At 40.8% G+C, this 14,873-nt stretch overlaps 1 protein-coding gene across 2 annotated transcripts; it reads right to left on the minus strand.

The window, feature by feature from the left end:
- Position 1: 1 nt before the first annotated feature.
- Positions 2–3,786, minus strand: cox6a2 (cytochrome c oxidase subunit 6A2). Of its 2 annotated transcripts, none has more exons than XM_083566789.1 (4): positions 3,628–3,786; positions 2,420–2,501; positions 817–959; positions 2–203 (listed from the first exon to the last, which is right to left on the minus strand). In XM_083566789.1, the coding sequence occupies exons 2-4, from the start codon at positions 2,493–2,495 to the stop codon at positions 111–113; spliced, it is 312 nt and encodes a 103-aa protein (XP_083422915.1). In that variant the 5' UTR covers positions 2,496–2,501; positions 3,628–3,786; the 3' UTR covers positions 2–110. The 2 variants fall into 2 exon arrangements, with proteins under 2 accessions (XP_083422915.1, XP_083422916.1); XM_083566790.1 differs by having other exon boundaries at positions 3,610–3,750.
- Between the last annotated feature and the right edge of the window lie 11,087 nt (positions 3,787–14,873).

The following is a 14,873-nucleotide window of genomic DNA, read 5'->3' on the forward strand; positions in this document are numbered from 1 at the left end:
GACTCTGTAGTGGTTATTTATTTGTAATAAAGATTACAGTGGTTCTACTGTATGATGCAGTAGTTTCACGTGGCGCAGTTCTGTGTGTCGTCTCCGGGCGGTGCCGTCGCTCAGTGGTGGTGCGAGTCCTCGTAGCCGGTGGGCAGAGGGTTGGTGTGACGGTTGTGGAACATCGAGTGGTTTCCGTCACCCCATGGCCACGGCTGAGAGAGACAGAGACACTGAATGACTCACCTGATTACAGGTAGACACACACCTTTTACACGTCATTCATCACCCTGACCTGAACATCCTGCTCCCGAGTGGTTACTGACACTGGGGACTGGTTTTCTACATGTTCCATAAGCACCTTTCTCAATATAGAAATGAGGTCACATCACTACTGCTCAGATCCTATGGAAAAGAATCATTGCGACCTTCTGACAAAGTGGAAAACGTCCCTGCCTGGTGTGTACATGTTCCCATTAGTAACGAGCCGTTACTATAGAAACCTCATTCATTATAAAGAAATCTTTCTAGCTACGCGTTTTTTTTTTTTAGTAAATCAATCAACACCTTCCCGGCCATTCAGAATCCAGAAAACGAGCTGTAACTATGGAAACCTGCACTATTTTTAGATCTGCTGTTAGAATGAATCTTCACTTTCTGACTAATCAGAAGGCAGGACTCCACAGCGCTGACACATGGCAGTGATCGGGGGTGCAGAAGTTTGACGCTACGAGAATGCTGTAATGCTACAACACGCTACTCTTCTGTCCTGCGTCGGTCCTCCGAGCCTCATTTCCTCCCCACACAGGAAGTGGGGTGGGTGTGTACCTTGGTGCGGATGCGCAGGTGGGAATACGGAACGAACTCGGGCGGCTCATGGGAGTGAGCATTCTGCTTCAGGTAAGCGTTCACCATACACACGCCCACACCAGGTAACGCCAACACGTAGGACAGAATCCTCCACGTCTTCACTGTGTGAAAGAAATACATCATTATATCACATGACACGGGTTTCAGACTCGATCACTGAGCTTTCCCACTTAATTCACTGGTGGGACCATCCAGCCATTCATCTATTAATCAATTAGTTTATCAGGAAAGGTGTTTACTTCTGTACCTGGAATCAAAATGAACAAATCTAATCTAAGTGTGTATCAGATGCTGCTGCAGGTGTGTTTAACCTTCTCCAAATCTAATTACATTTATTATATTCATTGTATTTTTCTACAAATTTCAAAAAAGAATCCTTTAAACCACCAGGGACTGTAAGCAGGATAAAGCATGTACAGTTAACAAACAAAAAAACAAAAAACAAACGTACGTCAACAAAAGATTTCTGGAAGGCCAAAAGGGTCCTGTTATTTCTTCTATTTTTATTTTATTTTATTATTATTTTTTTTTTACATTTATTACTGATAAAAGACGTTTTCATGCTGTATTGCAGTTTAGTGTTTGACAAGAATGTAAAAGAAGATAAGATGAAGTGATTTTTGTGATGAAGTGGTATGTATTTATTGTAACGGTTTTTAAGCGTTTTACACATACAAAACATTCAACATAAAAAGAAAATTTCCATAAACCTGGACATGAAAACGCTATAAACAGATGTTTCACGTTTCAAATTATTAACATTCAAAAACATAATTTGTAAATAAAAAAAGTGTTTAGCTTTTTTTAATTAATAAAAAATTGTTGATTATTAATATATTCTTTCTTTATTTAGTCTTTGGGGAAAGTCCAAATTTCAGAAGCCCCAAGAGGCCATGCATTCTAATTCTTATTTCTATTCTTATTGGTATTACTTTTTTACTAGTTTATTATTTATTTTCTTATGACGACCTCAAACTGCACAGTGAAATTCCTGCTTTCATTTTTAATGCGACTGTCCCTTTTGGCCATCCATACACTCTTATTCCTGTACAAAACTACACTCACTGTTAATGTGTTCATTTATTCGTTAATGTATTTTGGATGGAAAAAAAACACAATTATCGTAAAATCGGTCCTCATTATAAATATAAACCATTTTCCAGTAAACTACAGACCATCTATAGATATTAATATCCAGGTGAAGGTGTGAGGTGTTACAGTGTGTTCGAGTAAAACTGACTGATTGGATCAAAATAATGTTTTATTTTTATTATGTGTTTTATGTACGACTCGTTACTGTGTTTACTACTATAATAAAGCTCTTAGTGTTAATTCCATGTTTTCAGCTCCTTTCAGCCAATCAGGATCAGGCGTTCAGACTGACCATGCTGTAATGTGTATGTGTATTGTATAAGTGTATGTATCCTGTTTATATTAGAATATATTTGTAAACAGATTGTTTTGATGAATAAATGAATATTTTTCTCTATAATTATAATAATGAATGGAAGTCTGTGACTGGAGGTTTAAAAGAAAGACAGAAAGAACGTGTCAAATGCACCTCCTCCCTCGTGGCCTCCATGCGACGCAGCGGCGAGGATGCGGCGAGTCACCGCAGACGACGCAGACGCAGCCATTTCCTCCTGCAGATCAGACGATCAACTCGAATTTAACACGTTTTGAGCGTCGGAGTAAAAAAAAAAAAAAAAAGATCCTCGTTCATCTCCTTTTTCCAGCTAAATTATTTCTTTTAAAATAAAAGTTTTATCACTTGGGTGCATGAACATCTTACCATCAATAAATCATTATACACACAGTTATATAGAACATCACGATACGCTGTAACATTACAATCACCCCAAACCTGCTAAATGCACAACAACGTTCCTGTTCCAGCATGAAGATGCTCCCGTGTGCAAACCTGACCTCCATGACCTTCATGACCTCCATGAAGATGTGGTTGTTTGTGTGAAGGTGTGGGGTGGAGCATCTCAAGAGTCCAACTCCTGGACTTCACTCAGCACCTTTGGGATGATCTGGAGACTCCTTACACATCAGATCCTGATCTCGTTAATGCTCAGATCTTCCACATTTTCTAACCCGTGTAAAGCAGATCTTCATGGCGCTGGCTTTGTGCATTGTCATGCTGGAACAAGGTGTCCCAATACTTTTGGCTGCACAGGTATGAATGGATGTAATGTAATAGTTAAAGTGAAGGGCAGTTTATAAATAACCCTGTGTAGGTGTTTGTAAGTGTTCCTAAGATGGCATTTTAATCCAATTTACACTCTTCTTTAACTTTGTTTAGAAGCTCTGACGCTCTGATCGACCTTGAGTTTAATAATTAACGACGTTTAAACATTAACCGCCAATTTATGTCTTATATAAACATCTGCGTAGAGAATTCCTATCAGAACAGAACAATTAATAAAATAGTAATATCATAAAGCATATGTGTGATATTCCAGAGGCCTGATCCTGGTCCTGGTCCTGTCCTGTCCTGCTCCTGCTCTGTCCTGCTCCTGTCCTGCTCTGTCCTTCAGAATGCTCCCAGATAATCAGGATTAAACCCATAATCTGGATTTATTACAGATTTAAACTCTTTCCACGAGCAAAACAAGTTCTCTACACTCCTCCTCGAGATTGTATAGAAGGAGAAAATGAAGGTACTGTTTCATATCGAATGTGCGGAAACGCTGCGTAAAGGTTCAAACCCAACTGAAACTGCCTGATTTCATGATTTCTCATTACCAAATCGAGTTCACTCACTGGTTCGGCCTGGCAGATGATCAGCAGATCAGGTGTTTTTCTGGTCCTTAACGTCGAACTTTTGTGTGTCTGGTCCGAGTGTTTGTCCTTCAGTCTGTCCTGCTCCTGAGGATTAGACTCCGCCCCCGGAGCAGTCTGTCCCTCTGCCAAGAAACGAGGTTTATATTTGGTCAAGCTGCACCACCGACTGCTGCGGAGGAGAAACTCGGCTCTGTAACCTGAACTCTGCTCTTCATTTGGGGTTTGTGTTCACACACCAAGTAGAAGCCAAGTGACACTGAATCATTAAAGAGTCAGAAGGAAACCTACAGGAACATTATGGAGCATTTGAGGGGTCACTTCTCTCCCTGCACGTGATCACAATCTCTGGTATTCTGCTCATGTCTGGGTAATGATGCAGAGCAGATAGAAGAAGTCAAAGACCTGATTAACCCCAAACCATGCAGAGAAACCTTTAGTGATCTGATGAGACCATGCGAGAACTTTCTGGACATAAATGTAAAAGAAATGGTGCAAAAACAAGACCAGAAGAACTCCATGTGCTATGGTGAAGCATGTTGGTGGCAGCATCATGCTATACATCTGCTTCTCTTTAGCTGCAGCTTGAAGACCAGATAGATGGCATCCCTCTGTGTGGGCAGCATTCTGTGTTTTTGTGTTTATGGGATTTCGAGCTGATCTCCTGTACACATGCATCTTCTGGTTGCTCCACAGATCAGATATAGACCTGGTTTCTGACCAGGCCTTTACAAAAATGTTGATTATCTTCTGAAGCTAATCCTTTGCTTACGTGGTTTGTTGTGCTTTGTGTCATTATAATGCCTACAAAAGCCTGCAGGTGTTTTTCAAATGAATCCTAATTTGCAGCTATCTATTATTCTCACTGTTTGGACTTCAAGTCCAGCTGAAGAGAAGCAGATGTATAGCACAATGCTGCCACCACCATGCTTCTCTTTGGCCCTGATGTACTTCTGGTCCTGCTCCTGGTCTTGTTCTGTCTTTCAGAATCCTCCCAGATAATCAGAACATGTTTCCCTACATGGCTATGGGATCATTTATTTTTAATTCTGCATCATAACCCAGACATGAGTAGAACACCAGACACTGCTGTCACATGGCAGGAGTGAGCAGTGACCACCAGACGTTCTGAAATCTTCCTGTAGGCCTCTTGGAAGCCTTGCTGATGTTTCCTTTTTGTCTTTCAATGATTGGGGTGTGCAAAGGAGGTGTCCTGAAAGTTAGACTTCATCGCTGTGCTTTAGATTGATGTCTAGAGTGTAGCATACGTTACATATTGTTTAATTAGAAAGAATATATTAACACAGAGCACGAATGATCCGCTGTGGCGCCCCCTAATGGAGAAGTCGAAAGAAGAAAATTGAATGTATCGAACGCTTAAATGGTAAATTCAATGTTAAGCTTTTAATCAAGGCTTGAACAGAAATTAGTCGGTTTTGGAGGGAATCAAGTGAATGAGCCGTTTGAGGGTCGAAAGAATCGGCTCACTCCAAACTACTACACGCATATACCTAATTCAGCCCCGCCCCTTTTCTAAAGCTCGAGTTTAATAGAACATTTTATTAAGATTTATTTTTATTATTACTGTGAGGGTAAAAGTAAATAATTTCTTTACTCTCCTATCACTAACACAAACTGAAGAAACGGAGCCGAACCGTAACTATTTGAGTCGACTCAGAATCGGCACACTTGAAAAGCACCGTGTGTAATTCTTAAACCCGCAACACGGTAAGGACAAAGGGACGAAATAAAAGTCTCCTGATCCTGTTCCTAATAAATCATATCAAGGCACCATGGTTAATTATATATGGAAAAATCTGACCATAAAAATGATGAGGGTGCAGAAAAATTTTGCATGGAGTGTAACTTTTTCACACGTGAGCCGTAATGCCGTGCGTGCTACGAGAAGCTTTATATAACGTGCGAGTCGTACACTCATCTTGTGTTCTTTATTATTGCAGGAAACTGTGAAAGGCGTAAATACGGGTGTTTGTCAGTGGCGTGTTCGTGGCCCTGCAGCAGTCTGGGCTTTGGGTTATTGTCTGAGTCTGGCTTGTGCTACGTTTCCGGCTCCACCTCCTGTCCACATTCCAGGACAGTTTGGTGATTTTCCTCCTCAGACTCAGTTGTTACACCTCGTGATTTAACTGATGAGTTCAATTGGGTTCGGTACTGCAGCAGGAAAATCACCAAGTCCTGGACTGTGTGTGTGTGTCAAAACCGAAACCTGTCCAGATTCCAAAACTAATTCTTTAAAAACAAACCTGTGGCTTAAATTAGAGTCCAGTTCTCATTAAAGTTTCCTTACTGCATGAAAAAACGCCGGCAAATTCCATTACTGGATCAGTTTAAAGAACCGCCTTCATACGTTAAGAACATGATTATTATGTTAAGCCCCGCCCCTTATTTTGAGTGACATTCCTCCGTCAATCGCAGGCCAATAAAACAGTGTTTATCTGTTTCGAATTCAACGTTGAGCTTCAAAATGCTTTTATTTCTCTTTAAGAAACGCTTGTGTGAAGCAGAAGCAGGAACCTGATCTGAAAACAGCATTCAGTCATTTCCCACTTCACCACAAGGTTTCCTCAGTACGAGGCCTCGATCTCTAACAGCATCCCTGCACTGATATTCCATAGTGCAGAAAAAGTTCATTATGTAGTTTTGGAAACGATTTCTAGTTGAAATGATTTTCCTGGGAATCATTTTATTACGCTCAGGAATCTGTTTACGTGTTTATACGTGTCTGAGAGCTTCTGGTCTCTGAACGTGTCCAACCACACGCTTTAGATGTTCACTCTTAGCGAGGTCTTGTGTTGCTGTTTAGCTTTTTTAGGGCCGTTTGCTTTTCTCTCACGCTCTTTGTGTACATCTTTTGTATTTACATTTACATACGCCCTTCTAAAGAGCGACTTACTGTTCTTTATTTATTTATACACCTGAGAAGTTGTGGGTTAAGGTCCCAGGACTGTCAGCTGGGTGGTGCAGAGACTTTAACTTGTGTCCTACTGATCAGAAGTCCAACATCGTAACCTCTGGTGGTCTGGTGGATTAGTGATCGATTGTAACTGCTTTTCTGATAAAGCTGTATTGGTCTTATTTTTGAGCTAATCTGCTGAAAGGTCAAGTGCAGAGTTTTTGTAACTGCACACTGCTGGTATTCGTACTTTAATGGTGTTTCCTGGTCAGGTTGAACATCACCACATGTTCTAGAGGAGCACTGGTGAACAGTAATGAAGTAAATGTAATCCGTTACTGTACTTAAGTAGCTTTTTTGTGTATCTGTTTTTTACGGAAGTGTTTCCATTTGGGAGATTTTTACTGAAACTTCTACATTTCAAATCAAATATTTGACTTTTTACTCGACTACATTTAGTGAAATCAGTCGTGTCTTTTTATTTACGAGGATTAAAACGTAACTGGTGAAACACGCAGCGAGTCACCAATCAGGATCGAGCGCACGCTCTGTTTTACACGTGTTCTGATCGGCGCTCGGTGCATCTACTGATCACCAACATACAGTTCAGCATCAGTTCAACATCAAGCAGAACATTTACAGGAGCACGTTTACAGCAGTCATATTTTACAGCGTGAACTTCAACTCTACTGCATGGTTTGTGTACTTCATCCGCCGGTGTGGAGACGAATCTACACTCAAGTGCCTGTTTTATAGTTACTACATTCTCTCTTTAGTTCTGTTTATTTTTCTCCTGATTTCTTTCTGTCCCGTTGACAGGACGCATGTTACTGAGCAGAAGACTGAAGATTAACAGTTTTGATGAAGGACAAAACCTTCTTTTTTTTAAATCATGTGGAATTTCTCGCTGTGCACGAACCAAAAACCAGCCGCGAGCGATCACTTAGACTACAGGATTATTATAAACGTGTTTCCATCATCTACAATTACGTCACATTTATAAAACAGAAATGAAACTCTGTGTGGGTGATTGTGAGCCATGAAGGAGGGAACTGGGAGGACTGGGAGTGATGGATTAATGGGTAAGACTTTGGACTTCGGCGCCTGATTGAGGTGGTATGAATGAGAGAAATGTAGCACAACCCTAGCAGTGTTGGTGATGTTGGGAAATTGAACTCATGATCTTCTGTGGATTCAACCCACTGAGCCACCAGGTGTATTTTTTCCTTCAGGCTGGTTAACGTTATCTAACGTGTTTATTATTAGAATAATATTCAGTTCACAACGACACCAGATTTGTCATTTGGTTGAATGAATCAATGGTTTCTCCAATAAGAACATCTCTGCAGGCCTCCTGACTCGTCATGGTTTTCTTCAACAACATGAGCCGTGCCCTCACTAATATTAGTGCACAATGAGCAGACTGTGTGTGTGTGTGTGTGTGTGTGTTTAGGCAATATTAGAATCCAGTCAACACAATAAAAACCTTGTTCTAAGCATCTCAGCATTAGAATCCTCCTGTTTTTATTTTTTATCAAATTTAGCTTCTGGAAAGTTTTTTGTTTGTTTGTTTGTTTGTTTGTTTGTTTGTTTGTTTGTTTGTGTTTTTGTTGTTGTTGTTGTTGTTATACTGATTTGCGGTTTGGCTAAAGCATGATGCCCCCCTCCTTTTTTTTTTGTTTAATTACATTTTGACTTTCTGTTTAATCGAATGTTTATTTCAGATGATTTATTTTCATCCAGTCTGTTGCTCGAGTTCAATGTGTCCATTCAGCAGCCTGCATTAAATACACAAAGGAATCCGTGGTGTTGGAGATGATGAGATGTTCAGGCGTATGGATGCTGCCAGCTTGAATCGTTACAGGGAGGATTCCATGATTACGCCGTCATTTGGTACATGTAATGCTTAAATTGCATGGGGTGCAGTAACAGGGTTGGAGCTCTATACTGCTATCTTCCACATATTCCAACTCATGGAAAGCAGATCTTCATGGAGCTGGCTTTGTGCTCAGGAGCATCTTCATGCTGAAACAGATTTGGGTCTCCAAGTTCAAGCAAATGTAAAATTTGTTGTTGTATTCAGTCTGTATCACTTTATCGATGCACATGAAGTGAAAGTGGAGTGATCATGAAAAGTGTGGCTGTTTTTCACACTGTTGTGTGTTTGGTGTAATGTGTGTGGGTGTGAGTGCGTGAGCATGATGTGTGATTGTGTTGCTTTGCACGTTACTGCCCTCAACTCATGAAAGTCCTCCCATCATCCTCTGCTGGAGACTGAACAGATGTGGAGGTTTGAGGGGTTTCAGTGTGTAACTACAGCTGTTCGTCTAGACGTCTTGCTCTGTTTTTTTAAAGGCAGTAGCACCGACTTATTGTGTGTGTGTGTGTGTGTGTGTCTGTGTGTGTGTGTATGCATTTACTCACACATCAAAACACATACAAAATATATATTTTTTATTTTTTTATTTTTTAATTTTCTTTTATGTTATTTTTTAAACACACCTTTACTCAGGATGATCACTCCTCTATACAGTATACAACACACACACACACACACACGCACACACACACACACACACACACACACACACACACACACACACACACACACACACACACACACACACACACACCTCTGAGTCTTATACACATCCACTCTCATCAGTTGCTGCAGTTATATCATTTTATATTTCCAAACAAATGTCTGTTGCTTCTAAATTGAAGTTAATTTGAGCCAGATCTTAAGGGGGCGGAGCCAAGCTCTGGTATTGTCAGTTATGAAAAACGTAAATGTTTAAATGTTTTCATTTTTTTAAATAATTTTAATTCTCTACCCATTAATGCTTACATTGAATATAATACATGTCCTGAAATTGTTAAAAACCATGCAGCCTGAACAAGTCTGAGCTTAAATACACACCGTTCACCTTCAACTCTTAAATTCTGTAGCTGCTTCGAGACCATGTCTAAAAACTTGACTTGACCCTCCCTTTGACACTGAAGACTCCTTCCCTGAATGTTGAAAGCTTGTGAGCAGTGACTACATCTAATTAATTCAGTGGATCGCCAGTTTTACGCGTCCCTGTGAACGAGCCGTTACTACGGTAACTATATTTACATGTAGTCCTGAGACACGGCCTGTTCTACCCAGGAATCCTAAAAAATGGTGATTTAGTATGGGCTGTTTTTCTTTCTGTTAATTAGCAAAACAGGGTAAAGTACACTGCAGTAATGTATATAACAGTGTACAAGTAGCAGTGGGTGTGTGGACGAGAGCCAGTTTGCGAGTGGAGGGCGGAGCTTGATGTGCTCTCTTTTATTAATAAAAAGGAAAAAGTCAAAGAACTTAAATTAGGCTTTGAAACACAGAGACAACTGAACAATAGCAATAGTGAGGCATCGTCCCAACGTATCGCACTAATACTAAAATGCAGCATGAAAATTACAGTAGTTTTACAATTTTGTCGCATTGCTATCGTCATTGTAAGATCAAACAATCGCAAGTTGAAATATCGGAACACTGGCACTTGACCTGTATACGTTAATATAAACCCGCACTATCGTCAACGGTGCTGTTAGAGACAACAGTTAATAGTGTTATTGTTTTCTGTCGATCGACGAAAAACTTGTGTGCTGCACAGACACTAAAAACATTCCTGATCCTGATGGAAACCACGACGCAATACACCAACAACTCGCCGCAGCTCACGTCAGTCATTTAATCCTGATTCTAAATAAAGAGAATAAACTGTGTGTATGTTTTGCTCGACTTCCAGCAGGCTGTAAATCACGCTAACGCCCCGAGCGTCCACCGTGTCCCTGCGTCTCCAGCTTTCCTGCGTTCTCGTCTCCTCTTTTGCCCCTCGTTCACTCGTTCAGCACAGATGCGTCTCACGCGTTCAGCCGCAGTGTTTAGTTTTAGACGTAACGCTTTGAGAAAATTTTCCACTCCTGCGTTTACTCGCTCTCCGATGCCGGTCGTGCGTCGGTGCCGTTTATGCGACGACATCACGTCGGGCCGTGTTCGTTTTTCACCTGCAGCTGTGGAGGAAGTAAAACAAAAAGCTGGCGTGCGAGGAATATTTTCCTTGCGGACGCAGCGGGAAGATGTTGTAGGTCTGTTATTGACTGTCCGACTGAGAATTTTGGGAAAGTGGACGTCTCACTGGGGTGGTTCAGAGAAACGTCTCGGGAAGGTGCAGGAGCGAGAGGGAGATATTTACAATATATGGCCAAAACGTTGCTTCTGATTGTGAACATCCCATTCCACATTTAGCCTGCTGTTATAATAAGCTCCAGGCTTCTGGGAAGATGTTCCACTACATTTTGGGGAGATTCATTCATCCACAAGGGTGTTAGTAATGCCAGGTACTGATAAAGCCGAGGAGGACTGGTGCAGTCAGCATTCACATTCATCCTCAATGGTGTTGGAACTGTATAGCAGGAGATCTTCCACAACTTTCAACCCATGTAAAGCAGATCTTCATGAAGCATGCTTTGTGCACCTGCTGGAACAGGTTTGGGTCTCCTAGTTCAAGTAAAGGGAACATTTCATGGCACATTCTTTAGACATTTGTGTGTCTCCATGTTTGTGCTAACGGCTAACAGGAAGTCCATAATGAGTAACTGAGAGTAATGGTGGTGAGATATGAGGATGGACTCTTGTGAGGAATCAGGAACTCAAAAAGAGCAGGAACTCATCTACACTGGATGAAGCTATTCTTTGTCCTCAGTCTATACCGATGTGCTTTCATTATCTGTGAAGTCCATGTTGTTGATTTTGTTTATCGGAGCGTAGAAACGTTTGTAGCAGGTGTAGTCGTCATGATGGTCATCAAGTGTTTAACCTCCACAATAATGTCCTGTGTTTTCAGGAGGTCCGTCCTCAGCTCTGCGGTTTGTGTTACAGTTAAAGTCTGATTTGTGTTTCTCTGTGGTCTGTATCACGTTACTGATGAGTGTGACTGTTTTTCACATCGTTGTGTGTTTCGTGTGATGTTTACTGTGTGTGACTGCGATAGCGGCATGTGTGACCTCGTTGTTATGTATGTTATCCTCTGCCCAGCGTGAAAGTCCTCCCATGATCCTGTGCTGCCAATCAAACAGATCGAAGGGTCTCAGTGTGTAATTACAGCTGAAAGAGTTGCTAAGCGCTGACTCTGGATCAGTGTTGCTATAGAAACGATAACTTGAGATGGTTAATATGAAGTTTATTTCATGTCATGTTTATTTCTATTGCACTTTTTACAATGGACATCGTCTCAAAGCAGGTTTACAGAATTTAACATTGAAGGTGAACGATGTGTGTTTATCTCTGATGAGCACTATGGAGACTGTGGTAAAGGAAAAACTCCCTTAGATGTTATGAGGAAGGAACCTTGAGAGGAACCAGACTCAAAAGGGAAACCATCCTCATTTGAGTGATCTCAAGAGTGTGTGTGTGTGTGTGTGTGTGTGTGTGTGTGTGTGTGTGTGTGTGCGTGTGTTAGAGCAAATGATTGTTTTCCAGCAGGAAGTCTGAGAGGAACAGAGCACTACTGTGTGACCCACACAGAACACTGACTCAACCGCTAAGTAAACATCTCCTGAAGGGTGAACGCCAGCAGCAGGTTGCGAGGTTTACCCTGAGGACCTGAGTAGACGAGTCGAGTCCAGACTTGAAACCATGCACATCTGTACAGAGGAGGACCGGGAACTTCCTGTTCCTCCTGTCTCTGTGCTTTGTTGCTTTGTTGGTTTGAGACAGTGTGTGTGTGTGTACTCGTTTTTTTGCTCATAGACAGCTGGGCAAATCTTTACCATGGAACAATCCACCACCAATATTGTCCCTGTCTGAGTGTTGGCAGGGATGCAGTGGGCAGACGCAGTGGGCAGACGCAGGGGCAGGAGCAGACGCAGGAGCAGACGCAGGAGCAGACGCAGGGGCAGACGCAGGAGCAGATGCAGGAGCAGATGCAGGGGCAGGAGCAGACGCAGGGGCAGACGCAGGGGCAGGGGCAGGGGCAGGGGCAGGGGCAGGGGCAGGGGCAGACGCAGTATATTTATTATAGTAATACAGATTTAATCCAAATGATGTCATCTGTTATAACTTCTATGGCCAAGGAACTGTTTGTAGATCTACACAATACCTGACATAAGCAAACATACCTGTATCAATCCTATTCCAACTGACCTGTTATAACACTTTGTCCAACGCATGTAATAGTGTTTTTTAGAGCTACACAAAACCTGACAAACACTTACAGACTTATTCCAAATGATGTAATCTATTAAAATAATCACTATGGCCAAGGAACTGTTTCTAGAGCTACACAAAACCTGACATAAGCAAACAAACATGTATCGAACCTATTCCAACTGACATCACCTGTTATGAATACTGCTTTGTCCAGTGTATGTAATGTAGTGTTTAGAGCTACCCGAATCCATACAGAAAAAAAGCCCACGTTAACATATATCAAGCGTATTCCAAATGGCATAAGCGCTTATAAACACTGCTATAGCCTATGTAGTGTTTTTTTTAACACAAGCTCCAAACACAAACAATTACAATCTTACGCCAAGTGACATTAGCTGTCATGACAACTGCAATCTTTATTTTAATGTTAATGTAGTGTTTATAAAGCTACACATATACCGGACCTGTTTTAGTGTCACGCACGTAACTGAACTTCACATCATATTAATATCAGGGCTGCCAATCGATTAAAATATTGAATCGCGATTAATCACAACCTAATTGCTCATTTCTTCTGTTCTAAATGTACCTTGAATGAATACTTTTCTAGTGTTTAAGACTCTAATCAACATGAACATGTATAAATATTGATGCTTTATGCAAATGTATGTTTATTATTAGTGAAACCGAACTCAACATAGAGCATGAAGACTAAATATTCTTGTAATTGTTTTAAAGTAATGATGATGTTTTAAATGACGTAAATCCTCGGGACACCAGACGGAACCTTTGCTATGTTTCCACACGGACAGTTAATGAGGTGATACCGGAGAAACTGCACCTCTTCTGACTTTTATACAAATGACAGATTTAGAGATTCTTTGTTTTTAATGTGTATTTGTTTATTAAAAGTGGACATTTTGAAAGATTAAAGATTTATGATCAAACTCTTGATGTCACCCAAATGAGGATGGGTTCCCCTTTTGAGTCTGGTTCCTCTCAAGGTTTCTTCCTCATTACATCTAAGGGAGTTTTTCCTTGCCACAGTTGCCACGGCTGCTCATCAGGGATAAACACACACCTTCACCTTCACTGTTGATTTGTGTAAAGCTGCTTTGAGACAATGTCTGTTGTGAAAAGCGCTATACAAATAAACTTGACTTGACTTGACATTTTGAGTTTTCTATTCAGATATTTATTCTGCCTGTGAGGCAAATATTCACTGAGATTCAACTTGTTTTATTGATGTGTCTGTGAAGAGAGATGACAGAGATGGCAGAGAGCGCCCCCTGTCTGTTTTCTTTATATTACAAAAGCACAGCATTTTGTTGTTTTTATGAGTGTGTACAAATAAAAGTAGACATTTTACAGATTTGAATGATTATTGCTCTTATGAGGGAAGAAATAGCACAAAGCGCGAGGGTTAATGGTCTGCATCATGGCAGATTTTGGTGCTTGAATTGATATTTGACGCCTCAGTAAAACAAATGTTTAGTGATTAAAAACATTTTTTTAGTGGAGTTTATTTATTTATTTTTTATATTTAAGTAAAGAAAGGACGTCGTGAATAAACGTGTGGTGCTGAAGGTTTTCATTTCGCCTCTTTGATATTTATTTGTTTATATCTTTATTAAAAATGTTCAAACAGAAATGCTCTCCATTAAACACGTTAATAAAATTAGTGCTGCTAAAATTAATTTGCATTAACACATTATTAATTAATATTAAAATTATGATGATGATGATCAGGAATGTCTCTGTTCTCAGTCATGTTCTCATCACTGACTCCCTCTGTCTCATCCACATTAACCCCAGACTTCTTACTGCCTCCTGCCTGCTCACTGTGAGCATCAGAAACTAGTCCACGTCTGTGGTGTGAGAGAGACAGGAAATGATCCCCCAGTGGATTGAAAAAAAGCTTCTCAATGACAAGAAATAGATTGATGGGCTGAAAACGGCGCAGTGAGAAGAAAAAACATTGATCATTTCACCAAATAGATTAAAAGTCTTAGTCTGCCTGAGTCATCGTCACCGTCACATCGTTCTGTTATAACCAGCGCACGGTTGTGCAGATTTTCTGTTCATTTCACACTATTGTACAGTATCTCAGCACAGGAAATGGTTTCGTATTAAAGC

This window comes from Silurus aristotelis (assembly GCF_946808225.1).
Source record: "Silurus aristotelis genome assembly, chromosome: 17".
NCBI lineage: Eukaryota > Metazoa > Chordata > Actinopteri > Siluriformes > Siluridae > Silurus > Silurus aristotelis.

Excerpts from the sequence above, each read along its gene's own strand:
- cox6a2 (XM_083566789.1), bottom strand. The coding sequence starts at position 2,495 with ATGGCTGCGTCTGCGTCGTCTGCGGTGACTCGCCGCATCCTCGCCGCT. Across the intron at positions 960-2,419 it reads TGGAGGCCACGAGGGAGGAG|TGAAGACGTGGAGGATTCTG; the intron begins GTGCATTTGACA and ends TCTTTCACACAG. Across the intron at positions 204-816 it reads ACCTGCGCATCCGCACCAAG|CCGTGGCCATGGGGTGACGG; the intron begins GTACACACCCAC and ends TGTCTCTCTCAG.